The 26,367-nt window shown below is 50.6% G+C and overlaps 11 protein-coding genes across 11 annotated transcripts; 9 read left to right on the plus strand and 2 right to left on the minus strand.

Moving 5' to 3' along the window:
* The first annotated feature begins 164 nt into the window (after positions 1-164).
* Positions 165-807, plus strand: BJY04DRAFT_182759 (Tim10/DDP family zinc finger protein). The gene is made up of 3 exons (XM_073710370.1): positions 165-205; positions 276-394; positions 470-807. The coding sequence occupies exons 2-3, from the start codon at positions 297-299 to the stop codon at positions 651-653; spliced, it is 282 nt and encodes a 93-aa protein (XP_073574351.1). The 5' UTR covers positions 165-205; positions 276-296; the 3' UTR covers positions 654-807.
* BJY04DRAFT_182761 (putative Sin3 complex subunit (Stb2)) lies at positions 808-3,942 on the minus strand. The gene has a single exon (XM_073710371.1). It carries the CDS (start codon positions 3,502-3,504, stop codon positions 946-948), a length of 2,559 nt encoding a protein of 852 aa, XP_073574352.1. The 5' UTR covers positions 3,505-3,942; the 3' UTR covers positions 808-945.
* A 1,088-nt stretch (positions 3,943-5,030) lies between these two features.
* BJY04DRAFT_10214 (general substrate transporter) lies at positions 5,031-7,498 on the plus strand. Its single transcript, XM_073707948.1, has 4 exons — positions 5,031-5,647; positions 5,695-5,899; positions 5,975-6,165; positions 6,219-7,498. Exons 1-4 carry the CDS (start codon positions 5,349-5,351, stop codon positions 7,114-7,116), a joined length of 1,593 nt encoding a protein of 530 aa, XP_073574353.1. The 5' UTR covers positions 5,031-5,348; the 3' UTR covers positions 7,117-7,498.
* Positions 7,499-8,385: 887 nt separating this feature from the next.
* BJY04DRAFT_205965 (ubiquitin-protein ligase RMD5) lies at positions 8,386-9,825 on the plus strand (the record flags this gene model as incomplete). Its single annotated transcript, XM_073713652.1, has 4 exons — positions 8,386-8,506; positions 8,595-8,722; positions 8,780-9,553; positions 9,607-9,825. 4 exons carry the CDS (start codon positions 8,386-8,388, stop codon positions 9,823-9,825), a joined length of 1,242 nt encoding a protein of 413 aa, XP_073574354.1.
* A 584-nt stretch (positions 9,826-10,409) lies between these two features.
* On the plus strand, positions 10,410-12,300 carry BJY04DRAFT_205966 (uncharacterized protein; the record flags this gene model as incomplete). Its single annotated transcript, XM_073713653.1, has 8 exons — positions 10,410-10,430; positions 11,287-11,394; positions 11,455-11,514; positions 11,557-11,733; positions 11,780-11,859; positions 11,904-12,061; positions 12,125-12,210; positions 12,241-12,300. 8 exons carry the CDS (start codon positions 10,410-10,412, stop codon positions 12,298-12,300), a joined length of 750 nt encoding a protein of 249 aa, XP_073574355.1.
* Positions 12,301-13,068: 768 nt separating this feature from the next.
* Positions 13,069-14,244, plus strand: BJY04DRAFT_10303 (BTB/POZ domain-containing protein). Its single transcript, XM_073707960.1, has 4 exons — positions 13,069-13,312; positions 13,401-13,751; positions 13,814-14,087; positions 14,161-14,244. Exons 1-4 carry the CDS (start codon positions 13,149-13,151, stop codon positions 14,197-14,199), a joined length of 828 nt encoding a protein of 275 aa, XP_073574356.1. The 5' UTR covers positions 13,069-13,148; the 3' UTR covers positions 14,200-14,244.
* A 368-nt stretch (positions 14,245-14,612) lies between these two features.
* Positions 14,613-16,505, minus strand: csn12. The gene is made up of 6 exons (XM_073707957.1): positions 15,830-16,505; positions 15,708-15,780; positions 15,497-15,649; positions 15,385-15,446; positions 14,915-15,335; positions 14,613-14,863 (listed from the first exon to the last, which is right to left on the minus strand). Exons 1-6 carry the CDS (start codon positions 16,396-16,398, stop codon positions 14,777-14,779), a joined length of 1,365 nt encoding a protein of 454 aa, XP_073574357.1. The 5' UTR covers positions 16,399-16,505; the 3' UTR covers positions 14,613-14,776.
* Positions 16,506-16,713: 208 nt separating this feature from the next.
* BJY04DRAFT_10312 (60S ribosomal protein eL20) lies at positions 16,714-18,062 on the plus strand. Its single transcript, XM_073707961.1, has 5 exons — positions 16,714-16,771; positions 16,840-16,843; positions 17,179-17,363; positions 17,422-17,598; positions 17,654-18,062. Exons 2-5 carry the CDS (start codon positions 16,840-16,842, stop codon positions 17,804-17,806), a joined length of 519 nt encoding a protein of 172 aa, XP_073574358.1. The 5' UTR covers positions 16,714-16,771; the 3' UTR covers positions 17,807-18,062.
* A 521-nt stretch (positions 18,063-18,583) lies between these two features.
* On the plus strand, positions 18,584-20,384 carry BJY04DRAFT_182776 (cytochrome b5 reductase family protein). The gene is made up of 2 exons (XM_073710372.1): positions 18,584-18,693; positions 18,774-20,384. Exon 2 carries the CDS (start codon positions 19,302-19,304, stop codon positions 19,818-19,820), a length of 519 nt encoding a protein of 172 aa, XP_073574359.1. The 5' UTR covers positions 18,584-18,693; positions 18,774-19,301; the 3' UTR covers positions 19,821-20,384.
* Positions 20,385-21,264: 880 nt separating this feature from the next.
* On the plus strand, positions 21,265-22,820 carry BJY04DRAFT_182778 (uncharacterized protein). Its single transcript, XM_073710373.1, has 3 exons — positions 21,265-21,403; positions 21,752-22,141; positions 22,192-22,820. The coding sequence occupies exons 1-3, from the start codon at positions 21,326-21,328 to the stop codon at positions 22,633-22,635; spliced, it is 912 nt and encodes a 303-aa protein (XP_073574360.1). The 5' UTR covers positions 21,265-21,325; the 3' UTR covers positions 22,636-22,820.
* A 182-nt stretch (positions 22,821-23,002) lies between these two features.
* Positions 23,003-26,298, plus strand: BJY04DRAFT_182781 (urease Ure). Its single transcript, XM_073710374.1, has 6 exons — positions 23,003-23,321; positions 23,388-23,474; positions 23,549-23,575; positions 23,629-25,683; positions 25,744-25,803; positions 25,875-26,298. Exons 1-6 carry the CDS (start codon positions 23,301-23,303, stop codon positions 26,133-26,135), a joined length of 2,511 nt encoding a protein of 836 aa, XP_073574361.1. The 5' UTR covers positions 23,003-23,300; the 3' UTR covers positions 26,136-26,298.
* The last annotated feature ends 69 nt before the right edge of the window (positions 26,299-26,367 follow it).

Raw genomic sequence — 26,367 nt, forward strand, 5'->3', positions numbered from 1 at the left:
GAAGATCAATTCAGCAGCACTCATCACAGAGGAAAGGAAGGATGTCGAAGAAGTGTGGACCGAGAAAGCTCTGATCAGGTTTATGAAGCCCCGAAGGCGGTGAGTTGGAGCTTCCGGGTTTGACGTCCGCAGAGTCGGAGCAGGCACAATTTCATGTTAGCAACAGCTCAACTTTACACTCAAACCGACTCTATCTTCATTACTCGTAAGTACCGAATCATTATTGGAGGCCCTTGTTACTGTTCTGGAGCTAACGCTGATATTTGTTCTGCCAGTTTCTATCCACCAACGTCACAATGTCTTTTCTTTTCGGCGGACAACCTAAGATGAGCTCGGAGCAGAAGATTGCTGCCGCAGAGACCGAAGTCGAGATGATCTCAGATATGTTCAACCGGTGCGTCTCATATCACGCATACTCCGCATCCCGCCCTTATATTCCAATCTCGCTAATGACGAATGCTCTTTCTAGGTTACAAGAATCATGCAAGAAGAAGTGTATCCCCGCCGACTACCGCGAAGGCGATCTCAACAAGGGCGAGTCCGTCTGCCTCGACCGTTGCGTCGGAAAGTTCTTCGAGGCCAATCTCAAGATCAGCGAGAAGATGCAGGGCGAGGCCGCTGCTGGCAACCAGGCTGGTGGCATGGGTTTTTAGGCCGGGTGTGCCTAGTCATTCTCTATTGTATTTTACTTCTTTGGCTGTGTAATGGAATGTTTGTTTGAATCTCTTCTCATGGTTGTTCTTTGGGATTGGGACTGAGTGGGCTTACAATTTAAGGGATCGCTTGAAACATAGTTTGGCTGTGGGGGTGCTGGGTTGCTTAGACACTGCAATTTATGGGAATCTGACAAGTCTATCGGAGTATATGTACATTATGGTTGATACAGTTATATACAGATGTAGTCGTAATGTGTTAATGGTCCTAGGCAACCTGGGCAACCTCCGCTCACGGCTGGCTTCCAAGTCTGCTGAACCAGGAAAGCCATGAGTAGTTCTGCTTCTCGTCCTCTCCGCGGATCAGGCCTTTGACCCTTAGTTCTATGTCGGCAACATGTCTTTCGAACTCTCCGAGACCGGTTTCGACATCTTCGACCTTCGATTCGAGAGCGTGCAACTCATAATCAAGCTTCGCGCCTAACATTTCAACTCGTTTCATGTGCTCTGTGAGCTGCGTGTGCTCTCCAGCTAGTAGGTCACTAGACTGTTCTCTGACCTTTTGGTAAAGCTCGAACCGCTCTAGATATTTTGAGCTGAGTTTCTCATGAGTCTCATAAAGCGTTTGGTTGAGTTGATCAACCGAAGACACTTGGGTTTCGACCCAAGGAACAGTGCGTATTTCGAGATCACGGATTCGAGAACCGGAGATTCGCGCATCAGAGGCTAACACGTCCTCATGGATTATGGCCTCTTCTAACGGCGCGCCCGGCTTCTCAAGAATTGCATTTTCACCCAGTCCTTTCCGAGCCAAGACGACCTCCTCAACCGTGCTGAAAGATAAATGCCGCGGCCAGTAGTCGTTTTCTCGTTCATAGTCGGTATCAAAATTTAGGTCGTCACAGCTATGTGGCCTGCGCAGGACCATGGCGCAGGATGCTGGGGTCGGTACGGACTCCTGATCGCCAGAGACTCCAGACACATCTGTCTTGGATGGATCCTGGTCTTCTGGGTCTTCGTCTGTTTTGGCTATAGAGTCCTTGCGTGACGTGTCGGTGTCTTCATTGGATGCGGCAGGGTCGATGGTGATGGCTGGCGGCATTGTCTCAGCAGACTGTACGGCGGGGTCGAACGGCAGCTCCCCTTCACGTTCATTCGTGTCCTGGGACTCGAGTAGAGGTACACTCTGATACCGGGATTGAACGACGGTGCCGGACTTTTTGATCGGACTGATCTCCGTATCGCTCTCCAGTGAAGCTAGCTGAGCAGGGTCACCACCAAGCTCCACATCATCCTTCGTCTGCTTGTGCGATCGTAGACCTGGTATTCCAACCGCATCTTTAAATTTGCCAAAGCCGATTCGAGCATCTGAGACCTTCCCACTGACGCCTTTGATGACCATCCTACTAAGGTTTTGATCCTTCTCCATAGACGGACCAGGAGTTTCCGGATGTTTCCATGAACGATCTGACTTTTGGAAAGAAGGATCCATTCCTAAGTCCTCGTGTGAGTGTCGCTTGCGACTAGTCCAGACGTACCCGCCTTGCTCATCGGTAGTGAACATCATATCTGCTGCTGGCGGACCGTTGGCCTCAATGGCGCTCTTGCGTGGTTTCCCTCGCCATAGCCACTTGGCTCTTTCGCCGTTTGCTAACTGGGCAAACTTATCAATGTCGATGGTTTCAATGTCGGCGATTCCAGCTTTCTCCTTGCCGCGAACCATGCCCATCACCATTTCACCGCCATGTCCGCTAAGCTCCGCCATCGTTGATTTGACAGCATCAGTCCAGCCCTCTGCATTCGCCGCCTTTGCAGTGGCTCGGTGTAGCCTGTCCAACGTATGACGGTCTAGCCGCCGTGTACGTTTCATCTTCTGAGACTTTTGGAAGCCTCCAATTCCGCGTTTGAGACTAGATATGTCGAGAGCATCTTTGGAAACAGGCGCGCCGTACTCATGGAGCCGGTTGCGAGCTCCCATAAGCGTACCTAGCAAGGCTGCTACCGTGGTGGGACCGAGCCTCCCGTCACTGGGTTCAATGTTATACAGATCGATGCCGATATCAGTCCACCAGCCTTCTACAGCGGCTTCTGTAATATCGCAAAGAAGCCCATCCACATACTCCGGCGCTAGGTTTCCGAACATCATTAAAGCAATCTGGCACTGCTTCACGAGTTCTATCACTGCATTATAGAGGGGAATCCTCTCGCTTGTGCGGTAAAGCTGGTGGAACTTTGCAATGGTAGCAGGAGCAGGGGCTTGTAACTTCAGGCCAGCTCGGCCAGCGCAGCCTAGTCGTTTGAGGTTCTCGTTAACGATGAAATCTTCTCGTTGTTTCAGGATATCGCCATGCGGGACAGGTATAACATTGAGGCCCGACGGAAAGGAGTTTAGGTCAGTCACCATAACCGTCCCCAAAGGGGTTTCCTTTTCTCGGAGCCGGCATCCTTTCACGGCTTTGAAATATAATCTCAACCGAGGAGACCATGTCGACTCGTCCGTAGGAACCCCCAGCACTCCAACAACCACTTTATGTGACGAGTCTCCCGTATATGTCGTGATAACAAATGTTGGATGGATCCTTGAGCATGCCCATTGTTCAACAATATAGATCTCATAGCCCTCTAAGGTCAAACGCCGATGTAGCACGACAGTCGAGGGGTCCTCTTCAAGGTACCGCAGCGCAACAGGATCGGTGAAAACGATTTTCTGGTGACCGGGACGAAAGGTTGGCGTTTGGAGACCGTGGGTGTTAGGGGATTGGTTCTCCAACGTCGTGGCCGATGTTCTCGTGGTATCGCGCTTTGTGATAGGAGAAGGGGCCTGTGCGCCAGGCGGTGCCGTTGATGACATGGTGGGGGACTGTACAATTTCTACTGCACAGACATGTAGGACGAGAGACAGTCATCGTAAGTATGCAGCCAGATCGGAGAAGATGATAGGCGTCCAAAAAGAGAACGCAGAGCCAGGCTTAAAATGACACCGAACCTCCCAGTCCACCGAGTACAAACCACGAGAATGAGAGATACCCTGACATATCCAAGACCGAGAGTTTCCTCAGCCTTAAATAGAATGAGCAAGGGGCGAAGCTCGAAGGACGCTCATAAAATATAGCGCGGAGTTTCGGGTGCAACGAACGAGAGGAGCAAATGGGGGAGTTTATAGGCCGGCGACGTCACAAGGCACAGTCGCCCGCGGCCGCTCTTGGTGTCGCTGGGAGATCTTCCTCGAAGCGGTGTACAAGCCACATCAAGGATGCTCCAGCAACCGTTTCGTCTACACCTCCTTTGGCGCAATCGGTGTCTTTGCAAACTCACAATGGCTTAAATGCTTCTTTTCGTCGTCCGATTGTTTCACGAACTATCATGTTGTTCCTCTGTCTCAGCGCCACTACTTCCGTCAGCACGGCTAATTTTCCCGCATCGAAAGCGGTTGCCTAGTCTGCCTCAGCCACAACTCAAATCAACTCTATTTTGCATCCTCGAGCAAAAGATTAACGATGAATAACGCTCTTTTCTGCTTGTGAAGATCACTTCTGCTGTCGAGGTACCGCTGTCTACGTACTCGGAAGCTTAACCTTTCTTTGTTCTGCGTCACTTTAAACTAGAAAAGGCGTCCTCGAATACACCGTCACTTTGGGAGTACCTGACGACTCCCAGGGCTGTTACTGATCAGAACTGTTATGGGCTTCGATTTGTGTCGGCGTAAATGCTCCAGAAAGTGTTGTTTATGCAGCAAACCCAGCGAAGTGATTCCAAATAGGCGCCGCGATACCAGCGCAGCAAGGCAGTGCGGGATCAAGCCTGCTCAGGCACATGCCGAGGCAGGCTCAGAGCGCATTCGGTACATCCGACCATCATATACGATTGTGTTCCTCATACAAAGCCATCTAGAGAAAAAAAACAAAATCTTGATAGTGTCCAAAAGCCCCCCTGCAAGCTGGCCTCGCGGCTCGCGTCCCGAAGTTCTCCCGCATTTTGGGTCAAGACTCCCTTTTGCGGGATTTCCAAGGCCAGCTTCATCGAATGATCACGCCATGCATGGCCGGGATAGTCCTTAGCTGCATGCGTGGTGGTTAAACTTGCTTATTCCGAACGCCTGAAGCAAGTGAAGGGGCAAAGTTGGGACACATGGCGAAGCGGTGGCTGAAGCCTGATGGCCTGGGACCACAGCGCTCAGGGCTCTAGTATCCAACAGCTGCCCGCGAATGGTCGAGACTTTGAGAAAAAAGTTACCGGGCCGATAAACCTTGGAAGTCAAACTTGAGACAAGCCCCTTGGTCTTCCAATTGTAGAACATGGAAGCCCCAGACCGAGCCTTTTCCAGTTCCCGGCGGCTAATGCTGCCCTATTTTATGAGCACTCAATAAGGACCATGCATTTGGCGGCTATAATTCCAAATTCGATCACTCCGGTCACCATTAATTGCGTGTACTCGTGACAACTGCGTTTCTAGATTTCTCCCCACAGCAGAAATAGCCCCACAGCATCCCCAGGTTTGAGTTGTTGCGGATTGCGGGCATACTCCGTACGTTGGGGTACATAAGTCTCGATCCCTGCACCATCTTTAGCAGGTATCAGATCTGTCGATCGCCCTGGTTTGAGCCCTTCTGGATTCCAAAGCACCCTTTGCGTTTCTCTGACACCTCTCTCTGCATATTTTTCGGTTCCTCTCATTGCGGGTCCAACAATTGCAAGATGGATTTGGAAAAGACCGATGTCGTCCACGACGAAGGCGCAGAACATCAGCTAGCCCATCTCATCAACCAGGAAGACCATGAGAAGTCCAAATGGCAGGCGATCAAGACCCAGCCTCAGGCATTCGCCTGGTGTCTATTTGCTGTATGGACCATTCTGCTTGTTAGCTTTGAGAATCAGGCTGGGGGTATCGTTGTCAGCATACCACAATTTCGCAAGGATTTTGGTAGCTACTTCGGTGGAGACTATGTCCTGGATACCACTTGGCAAGCTGTTTTCAGTGGTGCGCCTATCGCCTCGTAGGTTGTTCCTCTGTGAGTTTCTACTCTTACTGACTCTGCTTTAGAATGGTTGTTGGAGCTTTGGGGTCGGCCGAAATCGCAGACTGGATAGGTCGCCGCAACACACTCATAATCTCCCTTGCGATTTCATACGCAGCTGTTACCCTGGAATTCATCTCTACGACGAATGAGATGTTCTTTGGCGGCAAATTCCTCAACGGGTTTGCGGTTGGCGCAATGCAGGCCGCTTGCGCCACATACATCGGAGAGGTACTCCCACCACCACCCATGATATCTTTGATATCACCTTGGAATAGCCGACTGATTGATGTCTACTGTTGACAGATCGTTCCACTCGCTCTTCGTGGCCTCATGACTTGTTTGATAGCTCTCGCATTCACTTTAGGTCCGTTCACTGTTTCACTTATTGTGAACAGCGAGGGAAATGTTGAATCTAGGTGGGCTTATCGTTCGATATTCGTGGCCCAATATGGTTTTGCGGCGATTGCCACTGCCTTTGTATTTTTCATGCCAGAGTAAGAAACCCTACTGCTCACGATAATTACTTTGCTAACGCGCATTCCCATAGGTCTCCATGGTGGCTTGCTAGCAAAGGCCGAGACGAGCAAGCTCTGCGCAGTCTCAGGCGCTTGGAATCTAGCTCTGCACATAGCGAGACTCTCAAGCGACTGGCTCACATCAAGGTTACCCTCGAGGAAGTTCGTCGTGAAACCGAGGGTGTCACATACCTCGAATGCTTCCGGAAGTCCAATCTCCGGCGCACCATAATCTCCATTGCACCTCTTGTAATCCAGCAGTTCACTGGTATCGTCTTTGCTGCTTCGTATTCAACCTACTACGCGCAACTTGCAGGCTACAGCACGGACATGTCATTCAAGCTGCAAGTTATCCAGCAGGTCCTGTCGATGGTCGGCAATATCATCTCATGGTACCTAGTCGACAAGGTTGGGCGTCGCGATTTGACTCTCTACGGCACTGGTGTTCTAACTGTTATTCTATGGGTAATGGGAGGTCTCGCAGTTGGCGGCACGCAAGAACAGCTTAGGGGTGCTGTCGCCATGATCCTACTTTACTGCTTCTTCTATAATGTCACCATCGGCGCAACAGCATACACCTGCCTCACGGAGACTGCAACGTCGCGCCTCCGTATTAAGACTATTGCCATCGGTCTCGCAAGCGCGAACAGCATTGGAGTTATGTGGAGTTTTGTTCTGCCGTACCTCTTTAATCCGGATAGAGCGAACTTGGGCGGCAAACTTGGATTCATCTTTGGTGGGCTATGCTTTCCGTCTATTGCGTTTATCTGGTGGTTCCAGCCGGAGACGAGGAAGAGGTCGTATGAAGAGCTTGACGAGATGTTTATGAAGAATGTGCCAGCGAGGAAATTTAAAGACTATCGCACGGAGGCCCAAACGCTGGGGGAGGCTGCTAAGGTTGCTCAGGATGGAGATGCAAAGTCACTTTGAAGGGCATCTCATTGTTTGCGGGAACAATTTAGTTACTGTCTGTCTTGAGATCTCTCTAGGACAGATAATAGGAACATTCAATGATTTGGAATAACTATGGCAAAGATACCTGAATAGTTTGAACTCTTGCGGCAGCAACACCCAGCAGTCTCTGCAGATTACGAGTCACATCCCAGACTGATCCCTTCTGCTTATAACTACTATTCTTTTACACGATCCACGACACGAAAAACAAATCCCTTCTCCACAAGCCTCCATATAGGAAGTCCAGCAGTGAAAGAAGATAGAATCGACCCAACGCGACTAGTTCCTCGAAAGGCAGCCATCGACGATTGGAAAACCAACCTCACAAGTGAAGTCAGGGCAGCTTCTTTTTTCAAAAATTCCTAGCCGACCCGAAGGCCAACTAGAGCAGTCAACTAGGTAGTTTTCAACTAGCAAAAACACGATCTCGGATAATTCCTCACTGATACGTGTAAAACCCGTGCACCAGGATGGAAAAGGAAAGAAGAAAAGATTTTAAAATGGGGGCGGGTAGATGGGGATTAAATAGCTTTGCCAAGGATTGAATTCTTGCGCTAGTGGAAGCGAGGAAAACGCCACGTGATGCTGCCTAAGTCTGCTTTGTACTGGATGTCTCAGTAGGGATTCTAAATGAGTGGGGTTGAACGCAAAATAAAGACTCAGAAGCTGTGTAACAGTTGGGAGTCTTAGGCAGCATTTTTCCTGCGGCAAAGACGGGAGCTTTTTGTCCTGCTTGCACTCATCGCATGATGTGGAGGAAATCATGTGAGGGGTTAAGGTTCCAAAAGGTATGGCAACCGTATGAGAAGTAACGCCCAGACAGCTTGATCCTCGTGGACATCAACGGATAGAAAATCTTGCTTTCAAGTTCGTCACTGCCCGTTGCGAGCTCGTCTCGAACAAACTCGAGGACTTCGCTCCTCTTTGCGCTGTTCGTTCGCGTTTGAAAGCGAGGGGTAATACTTCGGCGCACGTGACAACTCATGTCGTAATTGGTTTCGGAGACGTCTGCGGAGTAAGTAGCGGAGAGACTTATCTCTCTCTATCGACTTACACTCATGACTGCCGCTCTCAGATTAAAGCTGCCTTGAAATTCTCAGCCTCAGGATTGCTCGTACGACATCTCTCTATCTTACGTGGGATGTTGTACGCCCCCATATGGCTATTGCGCCCCAAGTCCTGATCGAGCGGTAACCGACGGACTCCGCTCAAGCTCGTGAGAGCTGTCTCTGGAGTCTACTCATCATGGATCTCGTTCAGAAGGAGCACGATCGCCTCTCGAAGAAGCTAAAGTCGTCTCAAAGCATTGATAGTGTGCAGGAAACAATAAATCTGCTCCAGGCTGCCCGGGACAAGATAGCCTCTGGTTCGTTCTCTGCAAGGCTGCCGCCAGGCTCCCACCGGGCCCTGGCAATTCGTCCTCCGAGTATAGCTGACATTGGCCGCTCTGTTAGATCCACACCAGGCATCGGTTACACTAGCGAAGCTTCAGAATCCGGTCAAGTCGACATTTGATTCGATCAACGACAATTTGAAGGAGACTCATAGCGGGCTCAATAAGTTCTCGAAGGCGCTGGATAAGGTAGCACCTAGACCCCTGGACCCCAACGCTTACATGCGCTCAGCTGACTCTTCTCAGCTCTTTAAAGACAGGCCGTTACCGAGCTCTGAACACGATGTTCTCTCATCTCAAGAACACCTTATCAACCGAGCCATCGCCATGCACCTGCTGCGAGAAGGACAGTTTTCAGTGGCGTCCGCATTCTTATCGGAAGTAGCTGAAAAGAAAGTGGCCGAAAGGCAGCAAGTGATCGACTCAGATACGATGGACGAAGCAGCTGCGCTGCTTGATATTGACGGAGTACCTTCGAGTAAAGTCCGCGATGAGTTCCACAACATGTACCGTATACTCCACGAACTGAAAGAAAACAATAACTTGCTCCCGGCTATAGAGTGGTCAAGGAAAGAGGAAAACAAAACGGCGCTGGAAGCGAGGGGGAGCAACCTTGAGTTCGAATTATGTCGACTGCAGTTTGTTTGGCTCTTCCATGGTGGACACTGGCAGCGTGGCCCTTCTCCGGAAGGACGACAGGCAGCTCTAGAATACGCCAGACACGAATTCCGAGCGTTTGTGCCTAGATACCTTCGAGAGATTCAGCAACTTATGGGGGCGATGGCTTTCAGCCCTAACCTCTCCGACTCGCCGTACAAGAATATCTTCAAGAACCCATCTGCGTGGCAGGATGTCTCGCACTCTTTTACACGAGAGTTCTGCGCTTTACTAGGATTGTCCCCTGACTCACCACTCTATATCGCTGCAACTGCGGGGGCAATAGCCCTGCCCACATTGTTGAAGTTGCAGACTATCATGAAAGCGAAGCGGACAGAATGGACAACAGAGCACGAGTTACCCGTGAGACCCCAAATGAACTACATTGTGTTACAGCCTTACTGACATGATACTAGGTTGAAATACCCCTACCCCCATCCTACCTCTTCCATTCCATATTCGTGTGCCCTGTGTCGAAAGAGCAGACCACTGATGAAAACCCGCCGATGATGATGCCCTGTGGACATGTGATTGCAGAAGAGTCACTCAAACGTCTCTGCAAAGGCACTAAATTCAAGTGCCCGTACTGCCCCAACGAGAGTCATCCTAGGGAGGCAAAGAAAGTGTTCCTCTAAGAGGAGAGATAGTCTGGATGGTATACTAGGAGCAGGATCTCTTCGCCACCATCAGACAATCTATCAGAAGTTGGCGCAGGTTGCAGTGTCTCGGGTTTCTGTGTTGTGTTCGGTGTAAATGGGCGTTTGGAAATGGCGCATTTCGGTTCGAACATGGCACGGTTGTACATTCTTAGCATTTGTCTAATACTCAGAAGTTTCCACTTCTCTCTCTTGATCCTTTCCCCATACTAACAGTAAACAATATATATCAAACACTATTCAAAAATTGCCTTAAATCAGTTTACCACCCCCGGCCGCGCCACATACTTCTCATTTCGCGTATAATGCATCTCCCACTCACATGTTCGATGCAAATGAATAACTCCGCCACCTTCTCTAATGATTTACAACCACACAAGCAACTCCCTCTATCAAAGAAATGATTACTGGCAATAGACTGCAGGTGCCCCCCACAACAAACCCCACAAGCCCTTCCCCAATCCGCCCAGGGCACAGACAGCGCTGAGCGCGCAGATACCGCAAGAATCCGGCCTCATAGGGATAAAGTCCTGGAGTTTTACCCACCAGCCTCATGGGTCATGATGTCACCTCCGATCCTCCTAGTGTGTGCGTGGTAAAACACAAACTGGCCTCAAGAGATCGACGTTGCTGCCCCGCGCTGCCGACTAGTCGAGGGCTTCAACATACTGTTTGTATAGATTCTCGCAAATAGGCGGATCTCGTTAATTAGGGCAAGACAATCACCCTCGCTTCGATATTCATGCAAGGTCAGGTGGACCCCGGCTTCAACGGATTTAATAATCTGAGCTCTCCATGACATTGCCCTCGCAAGACGGTACCTATGTAGTATTTAGTTTGGTCGGATTGCGGGCTCTATAGAAGCATCATGCGCACGATGCTGCGGTGAACCTGATGGTTCGCGAAAGGATCTCAAGGTTGATTGTCTCTCTGACTAGCCCCTACTCTAGGCACCATGCCATGTCCCGGTCTAGGAATCGTCTCATTCTGTTGTTTCCTTCGTCTCTAAGTGAACAGCCACTCGAGTAAATCGCCCCTTTGGGGTGAGATATCAAGGTCAAAACTTCTCCCTGACGAATTAAAGCATGAGCATAGATTAGTCTGCTTACATTCGACTGAATGGCCTGGCCGCGGCAACTGGCCCGACGGCGTGGCAGTGCCCCAAGATGTTGATCACTAGCTGAGCTTAGCTATGATCTTGATAGACTGAGACTGTAACGCTCTAGGTGGTATTAAAGTGCTGGCGTATGGTACATGTGAGAAGGCAAGATTACTTCCCACCGGCGGCTCGCATGATAATATTTTTGTCAGCTGAATAATTCCATATACTTCAGAGAGCTAGTTCCAGCTGGCTTATGGCCTTAAAGGGTATGAAAGGGCCGCTGACTTGAAAAGCTTTGTAGGACAATAAGCCTCTCTCTGGTTCAAGTCACCATACAGCCTCCATTTTCTTCGCTCACGACGGTTTGGCATAATGAGTCCTACTCAGACATTGCACCCACGCGACCTGGGCTCAGTGCTGGTGAAACAGTGGTTGTCACTGGTGTTGTAAAATAGCCTCTGGCATTGCTTTTTCTTTAATCGTAATTGATCAACTTTTGACTCTAGGGAACCGGAGTTGGTCGCGCAACTGCACTCTCATTCGCGCGAGCTGGCGCAAGAAAGATTGTCCTCATAGATCGAACCAAAGAAAATCTTCCAGAGACATAGAAGCTTCTATCCTGCGAGAACTCTGTAAACGCCGTCAGTGTGACGGACGAAGAAGCGATGATTGATATCGCTGCAGCAGCAGGAACCTGGGAGGTACTCATTCTAGCTGCTGGGTATCTCTCAGCCCCTGCGCTTCTGAAGGAAGGACCAGCGGATGAATGGTGGCTAGATTTTGAGGTATGAAAAGCCCATCGCACCCGGTCAATACTCAAGCTCTGAAAAGAGGTACACCAATGTCAAGCGCACCATGATTGCTTCCAAATCCACCCGACCGGGAACGCTAGTGGCGCAGCGATCATTGGAGTCACTTCAGGCCCTTTGGTGTTCCCCGTATCTGTGACAGATAGGAGCTCAGGGTACTTTGCATCCAAGATAGCGCTAATCAAGGTGATCGAGTACATCGCTGCTGAGAACCCGAATGTCTTTAGTGCGGCGGTGCACCCTAATATGGTTGCCACAGACGTACTTCGACGAGGACAGACCCGAGCCAGCTTCCGATTGATAAGTGTGCGTGAAGATTACTTCAATAGTCGAAGTTTATATGCCAGAGACTGATCTGAAGCAATAGCTGGGTTGCCGGGTGACTTTATGGTGTGGCTGACGAGCCCGGAAGGTTCGTTCTTGACTGGGCGGCATGCATGGGCAGACTGGGATGTGCAGGAGCTCAAGTAAGAAACAGATCAGACCAAATCAAGTTTGCTGCTGACTTCGGGAGGTTATGGCTGGCCTTATGATCAGAATTAGTAGCCGACACGGTTCAATGGCTCTGCTTGAGGGCTATGGATAGCCAGTATTTATGATCCTGTGGATTGATGTCTCAAGCGAGCACTCCTAACAGAGTGAATTCCTTCTCTTTGCGATTCCTGCATGGCAAGTTTTTAGGTCTTGTAGTATGTTTGCCAACGCGGGTGGGTGGACTCCGCAACCAACCTAGAAGCTGATCAATTGGTTCCGAAATATGACCTCCTGCAAGTGTGGTATGTTCAAAAATTAGGACAAAGAAACAGATAGCAAGAGACTGATCACGAGGGGTCTTATGAACAAAGGATGGAGGGATGATGAATGCTGATCTGATTCAGATCTATCCAAAAGGTGGATCCCACTTGCCTCCACTGAACGCTTGATTGGTCAATCTAGTCCCGTGACCGCGCGCTCATTTGGCGATGGAGAAAACCACTTTACGCGTCAATACCAGTCCTTACGCGTCTCATCGAGGCCTCCTGGCCCTTAACCATTATCATCGCACGGATAGCTGCAGAAAAAATAACCTCTAGTCTGACTCAGTACTATAGCAAACAATATGGGCCATTATTTGATTCGTCTCTCGCACACCACCAGCTTAGAGTCAACCAATACCAGCGACTTGTCCATGGCTGCACTTACCTCCTGGTGTACGTCGAGAATCTTCTCCGTACGCTGAGATACCTCTAACAGGGAACAGGTAAGGCCGTCGTTTTACCAGCTTCCTTCGTCCCCTTGATTTAAATGCCCCTGAATTCCTTCTTTTTTCAGAAAAATCCCTCTACCCACCATTTGCTCCCACCCATACTGGCAACCCTCGCCATCCGAAGCTGTGCGAAATCAATTCCAGCATGCTTGTGACCAGGCGAACCCCGCAATCCCATTCCGATAGCTTCTCTTCGAGATACGGAACCTCAAAAGCGACGTCTCGTTCGAGGCGAAATGCTCGTGAGGCTTCAGCAGTGTCGAGGCGCCATGAAAGGCGTCAGGGGCCGGATACCCCACCCGATGGCAGGTGAGAAGCTCTATTCCATCATGATGGTCCTCAATCGATTCATCAAACTTTCTGTCGCTTTTATCTAATCTATTGTTCTGCCGCATAGCTCCCTCTCCTCCTCCGTGATCACAATCTGCGTCGGACCAGACAAACGCCTTTTCGCTGCACACAAGGAAATCATCTGTGTATCTCCCTTCTTCGCAACCGCTTGCGCTCGAGCTCAGGCTCTCGATCCTTCTCATGGTCGACGAGTCACACTACCCGAAGAACAGCCCGAGGTCTTCTCGTGTATCCTCGAATACCTCTACAGAGGCGACTACTACCCTCGCCTAGTCCACAACGAGAGACGCGACACTTGGGAGCTAGAAAACACCCCAATCAAGGATGGACAAACAGATGGTGCCACAATATACCTCCCAGCTGCTGGCACGGAGATCCTAAGAGATACGGCTGTCTAGTATGCCCTTCGTGCCTCCCATCCCGATTAACAGGTCACTAACTTACTTCCTCACCTACTAGCTGTGCAGCAAACAAATACGGCCTTGAGCACCTAAAGCGCCTCTCCCTCGTCAAGCAAGGCCTCCACACCGGCATCCAATGCAGCACGATCCTCGCGAGCGCTCGCTACGCCTACGCAAATACACCGGACCACGAGTCAAAGCTACGAGCCCACTACCTCGCCTTGATTATTCGGAGCAGGTCTACGTTCAAGCGAAGCGGCACGATGCAAATGGAGATGGAGAAGGGCGGCAAGTTGTTCTTCGATCTCTTTGTTGCGATGTGTAATCATATGGTGAGTTAACTTTAACTGTCCTCATTGCTGGCTGTCTCTTTCGCAGTTTGTTGAGACTAACAGGCTGCTTTAGGATGATCTTGCTAGTGCGAAGCAGTCAATGGCCGAGTAACTACCACTGTCATTTAGCTGAGGAGGAAGGAAATCCCGGATGCAACGCTTTTAGGTCTGTTTTTGGTGTAAGGTAATTGGGTTAGCGTTGTTAGTCTTGTCTTTGGCGCTGTGCTGCGTTGACTACTCTCGGTTCTGTTGTACGATATCCGATTGACTCGGAGCTAATAAAAAGTAAGTTGTGACGGTAGTTTGGTTGGTTGACCAAGTGATTTTTCCTATGAATGATCTTCTTTAAGCCATGACTCATGTTGCCGCTATGCTGTTTATCGATATTGATACAGGTGGTCGGTCGTCAGTAGCAAGAGTCTAGCCATAATCTTCTGCAAGCATATGTCTCATCAATGCTATGTCATATCCCATGAAGGACTGTATATTGAGCGTTCGCTCTGCAGAACAAGCTCATAAGCGAAAGCATACATCGCTCGTAGATTTATAACTCGCGAGATTGCTACACCGCTGTATACCGTCTTCTTCGGCCGCGATACAGAGCCCTGTAGGCTAAACTTGTTCGGATCGGATGATTGTTTAATTTGGTTCGGGTGATGAGTTTCACCGTAACTGCGATATTTGAGCTTTCAAACACCTGTTCCAGGGAAGGCTGTGCCGCCTTTACTGAGGACGATCATGCCACGCTCGCGGGCAATATAACCTTTCATGAGGCCCTAGAAACGGTCAGCAAGCGTTGGCGTAAATAAAGCCCCTGGTATGCTAACCTTATAAATGAGGTTAGATAAAAGGCACTCGACCTCATCTACATCGACTCGAGTTCTTGCGTCCGCATGCATTCCAATGCGCAAAGCCGCTGTGAATTCGGCGACGGGTATTCTTGTCCGTCGAATGGGAGGTTGTCCTTCTTTTGATTCCTCGAACCCACCAGCAATGAAAACCTTTCTGAATAGATTGCGTAGCGCTATGTCACGACCTCTTTCAAGTGGGAGATAGATGCGTCTTCTGACAAACTCTTCTTCGCCTGTTGACATGGCGGCATCAAAACCATGGAGATCTCCCTTGCGGATGCAGTCGCATAGTGAGCGAAACAGTTTTTCAAGACGTGGAAAGTCTTGGAGAAGCCTTTTGCTCGGGAGGGTATGTGTGTTGACGAGATGGCAAGGGACGAGGTAGGTTAGGATTAGCCTGGTTGAATGTCAGCGGCGGGAGGCTCAAAGAGCACGGCAAGACTAACTCTCTATTGCTGAGTGCAGCCTTGTGGCAGTATTTCAGTGCGTATGCAAGATGTTCCTCTGCCTGGTCTTGGTTAGCCTGTCAAGTATATTTGTCTATAAAGGATCTCTTACCTCAGCGTAGTTCTCGTCTAAGAAAAGTATGACGCCCACAAAATATTTGAATGTGACGATGTGTGACCTAGGGTAGTCTTCCATAGGAGGTAGATCGGCGGTCTGGGCGCTGAGTGCGCGCAGAAGGTTCTTTGAGAGGCCGACAGCATTAATCTAGACGATTTGTGAGTTATGCCCACTTGGATAGAGAGCATCGAGTAATGGCTTATACCTTGAAGTATGTCTTGAACAGAAGGTTCGCCATGTAGTAAACACCCCATTTCCGCGAGTTTTTGATCTCGGCTCTAAGCACCTGTTAGTAGTCAAGCGTATCACGCACGATCAGAATCTCACCTGTCGTTAAGGCACACCGTAAACAGGCGGTTTAACACTCGCGCAGCCTCCTCCGTATGATCATTCTTTCCCGAGTCGATTGCCATGTCATCTTGAAATCCATCGGAATAGGCATTTCCGCGAGCTAAAGCCTCCGCATCCGCTTTGGAAGCGAAGGATCGGAGATATTTTCCAACGACATAGAGACAAGGTATCGTCCAGTTCTCGAATTCTGATTTCGAGTAGTATCTGTGCAACAGGTTTGCGACATCCCTCCAAAGGTTGAAGACCGTAACCCAGCTCGCATTTGAAGGAGACACTTCGAACTTGACGATTTCCCCAACTACCTTCCAGTAGGCCGAGAATACATCCACCCACGCATTGAGCTCTTGTTTCGGTATCCTGACACCACTGATCTGTGAGAATGTATATCGAAGGTTTGCGGAAATCTGAACGGCATTGGAGAAGTTGTAAAATGACCTCAATCGGATCGGGTCTTGCGGCGTATCGACGGGAGTGAGGGCAGCTGCAAGCAGAGGACCAGAGAACTCTCTCTGTCCCGCTTCGAACTCTCTGAGGATGGAAACCATCTCAACGTAACGGTAGAGTCGCGGCCTGGGAAAGTTTGTTGATTCTAGAGCAATAGCAACCGTCGCGATGAGGTGTGACTGGTGTCCTCCCAAGTCTGTCCGACAAGTGTCTCCCCTCGTCGGAGCTATGAACCCACCCGCATCCAGATCTCAAAGTCAAGTGGGGCCAAATGCAAAAGCGGCATCGGCGAGGCCCACCAGCCACGGTGGCGGTGCGCGCTCAAAGTAGGATAGCGCTGGCGCCAAGCCTCTAGGTCGCTTAGACGAAGGGCGGCAGCCCTAAACTCCCCAAAGTTCACAAATCTTCCAATTTTGTGACGAGACAACCCGGCACACCTATATCGACAACTAATCGACACAGCGTCAAATAAAAGTGAGCCATCCCCAGAAAACCCCTTATGATAACTCTAGGAATTAACTACTGACTGTCAATTTTTCCAGATGGGTGAGTTAACCTTTTTCCTGTGCCCCATATCCCAGTTGAATCAGCGAATTCCCACGACCGTTGAGCGACATTTTACGAAATTCATCACTGTCACGACGACCTATGGAAACCGACTTGTGCGATTGGCGAGCAATGATATCGGCCTGGGGACTATGGTTATGGTGGGAAGGGATGGAATTCTCGAAAATCGACCGACTAAATCTGCTGCAACTTTTCCCTTGTCTTGACCGTTTGCTTCAACTTTTTCGTCGCGTGGAATTAGTCGCCGGATGCCGCCGATTCACTGGGATATTACAACGCTACCGAGGAGGAAACGACTGACGGGTTTATCTTAGGGCGTCTCACCGAGTACCAGGTCATCGGGCGTCATCTGCCCACCGAGGCCAACCCCACGCCCAAGCTGTACCGCATGCGCATCTTTGCGCCCAACACCGTCGTCGCTAAGTCGCGGTTCTGGTACTTCCTGACCCAGCTCCGTAAAGTCAAGAAGGCCAACGGTGAGATCGTCAGCCTCAATGTGGTATGTGCTTGTCAACAAGGATGGTGAACAGTGGACATTGGGTTGACAACCGTATCAGATCAGCGAGAAGCGTCCCCTCAAGGTCAAGAACTTCGGTATCTGGCTCCGTTACGACTCTCGCTCCGGCACCCACAACATGTACAAGGAGTTCCGTGAGCTCAGCAGGACCGATGCTGTTGAGTCCCTCTACCAGGACATGGCTGCCCGCCACCGTGCCCGTTTCGGCTCCATCCACGTACGTTGAACCTGGCTCCTGCTCCATGGATTGTCTAACATTGTACGACACACAGATCCTCAAGGTTGTTGAGATCGAGAACAACGACTCCATCCGCCGCCCCTACATCAAGCAGCTCCTCCAGAAGAACCTCAAGTTCCCTCTGCCCCACCGTGCTGCCAACAGCAAGAAGGTCTTCGCCTACTCTCGTCCTTCTACTTTCGCTTAAATGTAGAATTTTGGGTTTATGGGAAGGAGTGTGCGGATGAATGACTATGTTATGGCCTTAGCATGCATGAAGGACACAGGTCACGAGGAAACACCCGTGTATCTACAACCCATCAATGGGAAGGATGGTTTTTATGTCTCTAGTCCTCTGCAGCGACCTTTCAAGTTATATTCCAAAAAATTACGGGGTTCATTTCTTTTTTGTTATGACAGACACGCAAAGTTTTTAACAACTTCGTATCAGAGCATTTCTTCCAATTCTTCCTAAGTCGGTTTCAGACAGTGAAGTATCATGCGAAATCTCAGCTGAATTTCTGGAATCAGCTGCTGGGTATTGCTTTTTTAGATATTTCACACCGTGTCACTAGTCAAGTTGGTGGAGTAAATAAGTCTTTCCTGGGGTGATTCGGCTGTTAATCAATTCCCCGAACACACCTACGTATGATGAAAACAATCAAGAGCCTCAGCATAGGAAAATGCTTGGCTCAACTTTGCATGCGTGGTGACGGGAGGGCCGGAGGCTACCTATCTCGGGAGTAGGCAAAACTGCTTCCTCCGCATTTCCGCACACGCAGCCAAAGTCCCAGTAGCAAAGAGGGCCTCCCGATAGTCTACTCCAGATATATTTCTTCCAGACTCTAGAAAAAGGGCCAAGCGTATGCCGGTGAGGTGATTGATTGATAATCGCTCGACAGGGACGCCTTGTCGTCTTACGTCATGTCGGAAGCTGGGGTGTCGGCGCTTTCGGACCGCATCAACTCCAAGCTCCACCAGACTTCCTCTCACAACATCCGCCCAGGTACTCGCAATTGACCACCCACAATTGTGTCTTTATCTGCGACAATGTTCTCTCGCTACGCTTTCCGTTGCGCTCAGCCCTTGAGGCAGGTAAGGATCTTCTGCTCAGCATATCTATCCTCTTCGATCTCCTGATTATCACTCGAATTCACACTAACTGAGACCCCCAGAGCGCCCGCAAGTACTCGACCGAAGCACCAGCCCCCAAGAGCAAGTCCCTTGCCCCTATATACGTGGCCGTCGGCCTGACCGGTCTTGGTGTCGGTGTCTATCGCTACCAGTCCGGTGCTGCTGCTACCGCAGAGGCTCCCAAGGACCGCCCCAAGGTTTTTACTGGTGGGGACCAAGGATGGGTTGACCTCAAGCTGTCCGACATTGAGATCCTGAGCCACAACACCAAGAGATTGCGCTTTGAGTTCCCGGATAAGGAGGCTGTCTCCGGTCTCCAGGTGGCCTGTGAGTCCCCCGTGTCGAATGGCGCAGCTAGATAAGCTAACAGACATTGTTTAGCTGCCCTCTTGACCAAGTACACCCCTCCAGATGGTCAGAAGCCGGTCATTCGTCCTTACACTCCTACCAGCGATGAAGGTATGCTGCATGCCTAGTACTCCAGTCACCTTACGCCAACAGACTCTGACCATCCTATAGACCAACCCGGCTACCTTGAGCTTGTCGTCAAGCGCTACCCCAACGGCCCCATGTCCGAACACATCCACAACATGAACGTCGAGCAGCGCCTGCACTTTAAGGGCCCCCTGCCCAAGTACCCATGGGAGGCTAACAAGCACAAGCATATCTGCTTGGTCGCTGGTGGAACCGGAATCACCCCCATGTACCAGCTCGCTCGCGAGATCTTCAAGAACCCCGAGGACAAGACCAAGGTCACTCTTGTGTTCGGAAATGTCTCTGAGGAGGATATCCTTCTGAAGCGTGAGTTTGAGGACTTGGAGAACACCTACCCTCAGCGATTCAGGGCTTTCTACGTCCTTGATAACCCCCCCGAGGGCTGGGCTGGCGGCAAGGGCTACATCAACAAGGAGCTTCTGAAGACCGTCCTTCCCGAGCCCAAGGAGGAGAACATCAAGGTCTTCGTTTGCGGCCCTCCCGGCCTGTACAAAGCCATCAGTGGACCTAAGGTCAGCCCCAAGGACCAGGGCGAGCTCACTGGTATCCTGGCGGAGCTTGGTTATAGCAAGGAGCAGGTCTACAAGTTTTAAGAGGACTTTCTAGTTAGATCGTCGTCGTTGTCGATTTTTTCGACATGGTTCAAGCGAATGCTGTTAAAGACTTGAATTTCTAGCGACGGTATCAATACCTCGCCTGTACATCCGGCAGCGCGTGTTGCCTTCCGTGATAGACAGAAAGTTACTGTATTTCTACGATCATCCCAATTCCTTGCCCGATTTATACGTGTAGTGGTTGGAAGGTACCTACGTGACAGGTACAACCCCGCCTTTGGAGACCTGGATGCCGCATTTAGTGGCTGGCGGGCCATGCGCATGACTGAGCGTCAGTCGGCGCCAGGTCGGGGACGCCTCGAACCAGAGCGTTTTTGAACCACCACCATGGACCTTAGAGCTCCTGGCAGAACAGTTCTTGAGTCGCATTCGCCGTCCCTGTCGAATCGCACCTATTTCGTCAGGGAAAGGCCCGCTGTAGTGCTGCGCGCAGCTCTACCCTGGTGTTGCGATCAGTCAACTTTCTGCAGACTCGCGTAGCGCCAGTGCTCTTAGTAAAATAAGCTCTTAGCAGACTGCTCAGTACTCACCAGGATTGTTGTCCTAGTGGAATAAACGTATCGCACCTAGAAATCTGGATCACTATGCCCCTGGCAGCGGAAAGTAGGAACGTTTCACGATTGACTCGAGCGCAGCGCGCGTCTTGCCGCTGTCCCTTGTCCAGGAATCCTAGTTCTCGGGGCAAGAGGCCCCCGCACTGCTGCAGCTACAGCGACTCAGCGAGCGACCAAGGGTACTTGCGCCCGGACTTTTGCTCATGAGGAAATAGAAAAAGAAAGCGAGCACTGGAGGACACGGCCAACAGCTTCAGCGTAGTTAAATCGACCTCGAATCACACTGTTTCGTTCGAACTCCTCTATTTTAGTTTCGTATATCTTTCATTCGAGCAGTGATCCATGGGTTCTTTGCTTCTATCCATGGGTGATCGAGGACGGTCACGATGGCGTGCACTGGCAGCGCAAAGAGGGCCCAAGTTAGCGCCCTGTGTTGGCGAAGGTTGCTGGTGAAACAAAGGGGACACCGGCGCCAGCCGGAGGAGCCGGTGGACGGTGGGAGACTCCATAATAGCGAGTTTCCAGTAATAATAGAAACTGAACGCTTAGCACTGGCAGTGGTGCTGAGTGCTCGTGAGCCTACAGCAGCAGGTGTGCCAGGAGGGAGACCCGAGGCCAGCAGCAGCAGCGACTGCGAGCGAACGCCGAAAGGCCCCCCCCTACTCGGGCACCAAAGCAATCAGCCTGGAGGAGCTGTGCTACGTGAGGTATTTAGTGGGCTCTCTTCCCCAAAGCCCCGCGACCGAAAATTCTTTTCCCTTCCCTTCTCCCTTTCCGCATCCCTCCCATCGGCCCCCCGTCGCGTTTGTTTTGGGCTTGCTTCCTCCCCCAAGTTTCGCACCTCTGCTCTTCACTCTCTTTACTGTGCTACACACACACACACACACACACACACATCTACCACCCGCCAATCCTACGCCCACTTTCAACATGCCTAGAAACGCGAACAAGTCCGATCAGAAGACAATAACTGTCAACATTGAGGAGTTCACCAAGACTCGCGACAGTGTAAGTGCGCTTTTTCTTTGTTTTCATGCCACCTTTGAGACCAGCCGCGCGCGTCTGTAAACAACGCCGCTGTCTACCATTGTTACCGCTACCACGTCCTCTTCTGGTCTTCTTTGGTGATCTATCTTCTTCTTGGCGCCTTTTGCACTTGGAAGCGCGTACAACAGCTTGCGAACAAGAAACCTCTTCTCGTGCGTCTTGTAGTTTGTCCTGCTTAATCTCGAGTCTCGAGTCATTCGGGCTTGTTCTTCAGAGGCTCGTCGCGCCTTTCATCCCAACCTTTTCTACTTCTCTGGCCCATCGCGTAGCCTTAGCTCTCATCCGATCATTTACTTACATCACACACAGGTCCTTGCTAGCCTTGCGCAACTGCAGACTGCTGCTTTTGAACTGTCGCGCGCATACATCACCCACTCCAACACGGTGCTTGGTCTTGAAAACACCAACGTTGATATCGCAGCAGTCACCAGCACCATCGCCGCCAGTCTCGAGAAAAATGCTCTGCCAGGCGCACACGCATCTACTCCAGCCCCCGAAGTTGCTGATGCGGGTGGCAAGAAGAAGCGCAAGCGCGTTGCTGACCCCAATGCCCCCAAGCGCACTTTGACCCCGTTCTTCCTGTACATGCATCACAACCGTCAGCACATCGCTGCGGACCTTGGTTCTGATGCTAAGCCTAAGGATGTTTCCAGTGAAGGTACCCGCCGCTGGGCTGAGATGCCAGACAACCAGAAAGAGGTATGTTGCTTCATCGATGTTTTGGAGAATATGCTCTAACAGTATGCTAGGTCTGGAAGAAGCTCTACGCGGACAATCTTGCCACCTACAGGGAGAAGGTCGCTGCCTACAAGGCTGGTCTTCCCTTTGAGAAGGACGACAATGACAAGGCTGCCGACCAATTGCACCTAGACGTCGCGGCTGTGGAAGCATCCGACGAAGAAGATGATGAGGAAGAGGAACAGCCGGAAGACGAAGAAGAGGAGGAGGCGGAAGAAGAGTCTTCGCCTGAACCCCTCAAGGAGCCTACACCTCCTCCTTCCAAGCGTCGCCGCAGCGAGGGCAAGCCGTCCAAGGACCTCTCCTCTCCCGTCCTCGAAAAGAAGGGCAAGAACGAGTCCCCCGAGAAGAAGAAGCGCGGCGGTAAGAAGGAGGAGACAGCGCGCAAGTCTCCAGAGAACAAGCGCACGAAGAAGAAGCGCAAGAGTAACGCTGGTGTGAACGATGACGAGTAGATGTAACCATAGTTTATGGATATTAGGAACCTTTGAAGGGAGCTTGTTGATATTACGGAGTTGGATTGTCGCTTTCTTTTCATTTTGTTATAGTTATGAGGGCCGAGGCTTCGCGTGTGTATGTAGTTATATGGCGAAAAGCTTGTCAGGACGGCCAGAAACTGAATTTTATACACTCTACAAGAGCTTCGCAGAGACCAACATTTACCTCGCGTAACTTGTAAGTGTTTGTCAACACCATGAATCCCATCCACCGATCATAGGCCGAATCCGGAGCTTATCAGCCCACCCGTGACCTTATCTCTTGTCAACCCCACCATAGAAAGACGAACTTCCCCGGCCTCTCACTGCACTACAGAGGCGTCATTTATAATTTCTTATCGCCGAAGTCCGATGGCCTTCGTGGCGTCCTCGCTTTCCTTCTTCCTCTCTGACTGCCCAGGGCTTAATCTCGCTGTCAGAAAGACAACTCCAGCTTTCAGCCAACCACTCTCGATTGTCGAATCCTTCCCCACGTCTTCTACTTGACCTCGGCCAAGTGCTGCACTGATTGGCTGGCCTGTTCTCCAGTTTATTTCTAGGCGGTTGCGATTCGCAGATTGAGAGGAGGAAAAAAGAAAAAAAAACCGGTAGCTTGCGGTACGATCCGTTCTGCAGCCTGCAAGATGCATCTTATCCCTAAGGAGGTATGTTTTATGATCATGGAGTATATCCCTGGGGGTCTATTTGCTGATTTAGGCCTATCTCTATAGCTTGATAAGCTCGCGATCTCACAATTGGGGTTCTTGGCTCAACGGCGTCTTGCAAGGGGTGTGCGACTCAATCATGCGGAAGCTGCGGTATGTTGTGGTGCTACCTAATGCCAATTGATCATACGGGGGTTCACCTTGGATCTATGCTGACGGAGAACCAGGCTCTGATTTCATCAAACCTACATGAGGTATGAACGCCTACGCCTCATTAAGCAAGTATGGCTAGACTAACGCTATCCAGTTAATTCGCGATGGACAATACTCTGTCGCAGATCTCATGTCCATCGGTAAGACCATGCTTGGTCGCCGACATGTTTTACCCTCAGTCCCTTCAACGCTCGTCGAACTACAAGTCGAAGGCACCTTCACCATGGGCAGCTACCTGGTCACGGTGCACCACCCTATTAGTTCCGACGACGGAGATCTCGAAAAGGCTCTATACGGTAGCTTCCTCCCCATACCGCCGGCAGACACTTTCCCAGATCCCAACCCTGAGGAGTACCTACCTGAAAAGGCACCTGGGGCTGTGATCCCTGTGAAAAACGAACGAATTACCTTGAGCGAGGGGAGGAAGCGCATCAAGCTTAAGGTTATGAGCAAAGGTGACCGGCCTATTCAGGTCGGCTCACATTACCATTTCATCGAGACGAATCCTCAACTGCATTTCGACCGTATTCGAGCGTATGGGTACCGCTTGGACATCCCTGCAGGTACATCCGTTCGGTTCGAGCCTGGTGACACCAAGACCGTTTCTCTCGTGGAAATTGGAGGCAACAAGATTATTAACGGAGGCAACTTCCTTGCGTCTGGAGTAGTTGACCTCAACCGAGCGGAAGAAATTGTACAACGTCTTCAGACTGCAGGGTTTGCCCACGTTCCCGAACCCACGGCAGATAGTGCACTCGTTGCTCCCTTCACAATCGATCGAGACGGGTACGCTCGTCTGTTTGGCCCTACAACTGGAGATCTGATTCGATTGGGGTTGACGAACCTCTGGGTTAAGGTCGAGAAGGATTATACTTACAATGGGGATGAATGCTCGTTTGGCGGTGGCAAGAGTATCCGAGAAGGCATGGGCCAGGCGTCCGGAAAGTCTGGAAAAGAGTGTCTGGATACAGTGGTCACAAATGCCATTATTATCGACTGGAGCGGTATCTACAAGGCTGATATTGGTATTAAGGATGGGATCATTGTTGGCATTGGCAAGTCTGGAAATCCCGATATGATGGATGGTGTTCATCCGGATATGGTGATCGGCTCCTCTACGGATGTTATTGCGGGAGAGAACAAGATCGTGACTGCTGGTGGCTTCGACACCCATATCCACTTCATTTGTCCTCAACAAGCTGATGAGGCCCTTGCCTCTGGCATTACGACATTTCTTGGAGGAGGAACTGGACCATCAACAGGCACAAACGCTACGACCTGCACACCAGGACCAACACACATGCGTCAAATGATTCAAGCATGCGACGGCATTCCGATGAACATCGGCATCACAGGGAAAGGAAACGACAGCGGCGGTATCAGTATCGAAGAGCAAATCATCGCCGGTGCCGCCGGTCTGAAACTCCACGAAGACTGGGGCTCAACGCCAGCAGCGATCGATACATGTCTGGATATGTGCGAAAAGTACGACGTACAATGCATGATTCACACCGACACCCTGAACGAGTCCGGCTTCGTCGAACAAACCATCGAAGCCTTCAAAAACCGCACTATCCATACCTATCACACCGAAGGCGCCGGTGGCGGCCACGCCCCAGATATCATCTCCGTCGTGGAGCACCCGAACGTCCTCCCCAGCAGCACAAACCCTACCCGCCCCTTTACAATGAACACTCTTGACGAGCATCTCGATATGCTAATGGTCTGCCATCACTTATCCAAGAACATTCCCGAAGATGTCGCCTTCGCAGAAAGCCGTATTCGCGCTGAGACCATCGCTGCTGAGGATGTTCTGCATGATCTCGGTGCCATTAGTATGATGTCTTCTGACTCTCAAGCTATGGGCCGCTGCGGTGAAGTCATTCTTCGAACTTGGAACACAGCACACAAGAATAAGGAACAGCGTGGTCCGCTTCCTGAGGACGAAGGTACCGGCGCAGACAACTTCCGCGTTAAACGCTATATCAGCAAATATACCATCAACCCGGCGATTGCGCAGGGCATGTCTCACCTCATTGGGAGTATTGAAGTCGGCAAACTTGCAGATCTAGTTATCTGGTCTCCTAGCTACTTCGGTACTAAACCTACGCAAGTTTTGAAGAGTGGCATGATTGTTGCTGCTATGATGGTACGTTTTTGTTTCCCACTCCTCCACACAGATTTGTGAACTTCAACTAATGCAACTCAGGGCGATCCCAACGGCTCAATCCCCACAATCCAGCCCGTCATCATGCGTCCTCAATTCGGCGTACGTCCCACTCTCCCTACCCATTCCCTTTCCTCTCCTCTCCTCCGCACAATGCTAACAACACTCATCAGGCCTACCTCCCCTCCCTCTCCGTAATGTTCGTCTCGCAAATCTCGCTAGACACAAACACAGTCCAGAAATACGGTCTCAAGAAACGCGTCGAGGCAATCAAAAACTGCCGCAACATCGGCAAGGCAGATATGAAGTTCAATGATACGATGCCGAAGATGAGGGTTGACCCGGAGAGTTACCGTGTTGAGGCAGATGGTGTGCTTTGTACGGCTGAGCCGGCGGATAAGTTGCCGCTGACGCAGGATTATTTTGTTTATTAGGTGGTTGTTTGGGGTGTTTTTGGTGGGAAGAGAGTGGAAGGAGAAAATGGGATCGGAGGGTGTATATAAGTAAGATTGTAAATATGATATGATATGCTAAGTATCTTTGACTTTAGCTAGGTTGGTGGTTGCATTCAGCGTGCCCGATATTTCAAATGTACGAATCGAATCGTATCGTATCTTCATGATGCTAGACCTAAATAGTAGAGAAAAAAAAGTTGGTAAAAGACAA

Source organism: Aspergillus karnatakaensis, assembly GCF_047715665.1.
Source record: "Aspergillus karnatakaensis strain CBS 102800 unplaced genomic scaffold BJY04scaffold_10, whole genome shotgun sequence".
In the NCBI taxonomy this organism is placed as follows: domain Eukaryota; kingdom Fungi; phylum Ascomycota; class Eurotiomycetes; order Eurotiales; family Aspergillaceae; genus Aspergillus; species Aspergillus karnatakaensis.

Excerpts from the sequence above, each read along its gene's own strand:
- BJY04DRAFT_182759 (XM_073710370.1), top strand. The coding sequence starts at position 297 with ATGTCTTTTCTTTTCGGCGGACAACCTAAGATGAGCTCGGAGCAGAAG. Across the intron at positions 395-469 it reads ATCTCAGATATGTTCAACCG|GTTACAAGAATCATGCAAGA; the intron begins GTGCGTCTCATA and ends TGCTCTTTCTAG.
- BJY04DRAFT_182761 (XM_073710371.1), bottom strand. The coding sequence starts at position 3,504 with ATGTCATCAACGGCACCGCCTGGCGCACAGGCCCCTTCTCCTATCACA.
- BJY04DRAFT_10214 (XM_073707948.1), top strand. The coding sequence starts at position 5,349 with ATGGATTTGGAAAAGACCGATGTCGTCCACGACGAAGGCGCAGAACAT. Across the intron at positions 5,900-5,974 it reads GCGCCACATACATCGGAGAG|ATCGTTCCACTCGCTCTTCG; the intron begins GTACTCCCACCA and ends TACTGTTGACAG. Across the intron at positions 6,166-6,218 it reads TTTGTATTTTTCATGCCAGA|GTCTCCATGGTGGCTTGCTA; the intron begins GTAAGAAACCCT and ends GCATTCCCATAG.
- BJY04DRAFT_10303 (XM_073707960.1), top strand. The coding sequence starts at position 13,149 with ATGCTTGTGACCAGGCGAACCCCGCAATCCCATTCCGATAGCTTCTCT. Across the intron at positions 13,752-13,813 it reads CTAAGAGATACGGCTGTCTA|CTGTGCAGCAAACAAATACG; the intron begins GTATGCCCTTCG and ends CTCACCTACTAG. Across the intron at positions 14,088-14,160 it reads TTGCGATGTGTAATCATATG|GATGATCTTGCTAGTGCGAA; the intron begins GTGAGTTAACTT and ends AGGCTGCTTTAG.
- csn12 (XM_073707957.1), bottom strand. The coding sequence starts at position 16,398 with ATGGTTTCCATCCTCAGAGAGTTCGAAGCGGGACAGAGAGAGTTCTCT. Across the intron at positions 15,650-15,707 it reads TGTTCAAGACATACTTCAAG|ATTAATGCTGTCGGCCTCTC; the intron begins GTATAAGCCATT and ends CAAATCGTCTAG. Across the intron at positions 14,864-14,914 it reads TATCTAACCTCATTTATAAG|GGCCTCATGAAAGGTTATAT; the intron begins GTTAGCATACCA and ends GACCGTTTCTAG.
- BJY04DRAFT_10312 (XM_073707961.1), top strand. Across the intron at positions 17,364-17,421 it reads AGATCGTCAGCCTCAATGTG|ATCAGCGAGAAGCGTCCCCT; the intron begins GTATGTGCTTGT and ends CAACCGTATCAG. Across the intron at positions 17,599-17,653 it reads CCCGTTTCGGCTCCATCCAC|ATCCTCAAGGTTGTTGAGAT; the intron begins GTACGTTGAACC and ends TACGACACACAG.
- BJY04DRAFT_182776 (XM_073710372.1), top strand. The coding sequence starts at position 19,302 with ATGTCCGAACACATCCACAACATGAACGTCGAGCAGCGCCTGCACTTT.
- BJY04DRAFT_182778 (XM_073710373.1), top strand. The coding sequence starts at position 21,326 with ATGCCTAGAAACGCGAACAAGTCCGATCAGAAGACAATAACTGTCAAC. Across the intron at positions 21,404-21,751 it reads TCACCAAGACTCGCGACAGT|GTCCTTGCTAGCCTTGCGCA; the intron begins GTAAGTGCGCTT and ends CATCACACACAG. Across the intron at positions 22,142-22,191 it reads TGCCAGACAACCAGAAAGAG|GTCTGGAAGAAGCTCTACGC; the intron begins GTATGTTGCTTC and ends ACAGTATGCTAG.
- BJY04DRAFT_182781 (XM_073710374.1), top strand. The coding sequence starts at position 23,301 with ATGCATCTTATCCCTAAGGAG. Across the intron at positions 23,475-23,548 it reads TCAATCATGCGGAAGCTGCG|GCTCTGATTTCATCAAACCT; the intron begins GTATGTTGTGGT and ends ACGGAGAACCAG. Across the intron at positions 23,576-23,628 it reads TTTCATCAAACCTACATGAG|TTAATTCGCGATGGACAATA; the intron begins GTATGAACGCCT and ends AACGCTATCCAG.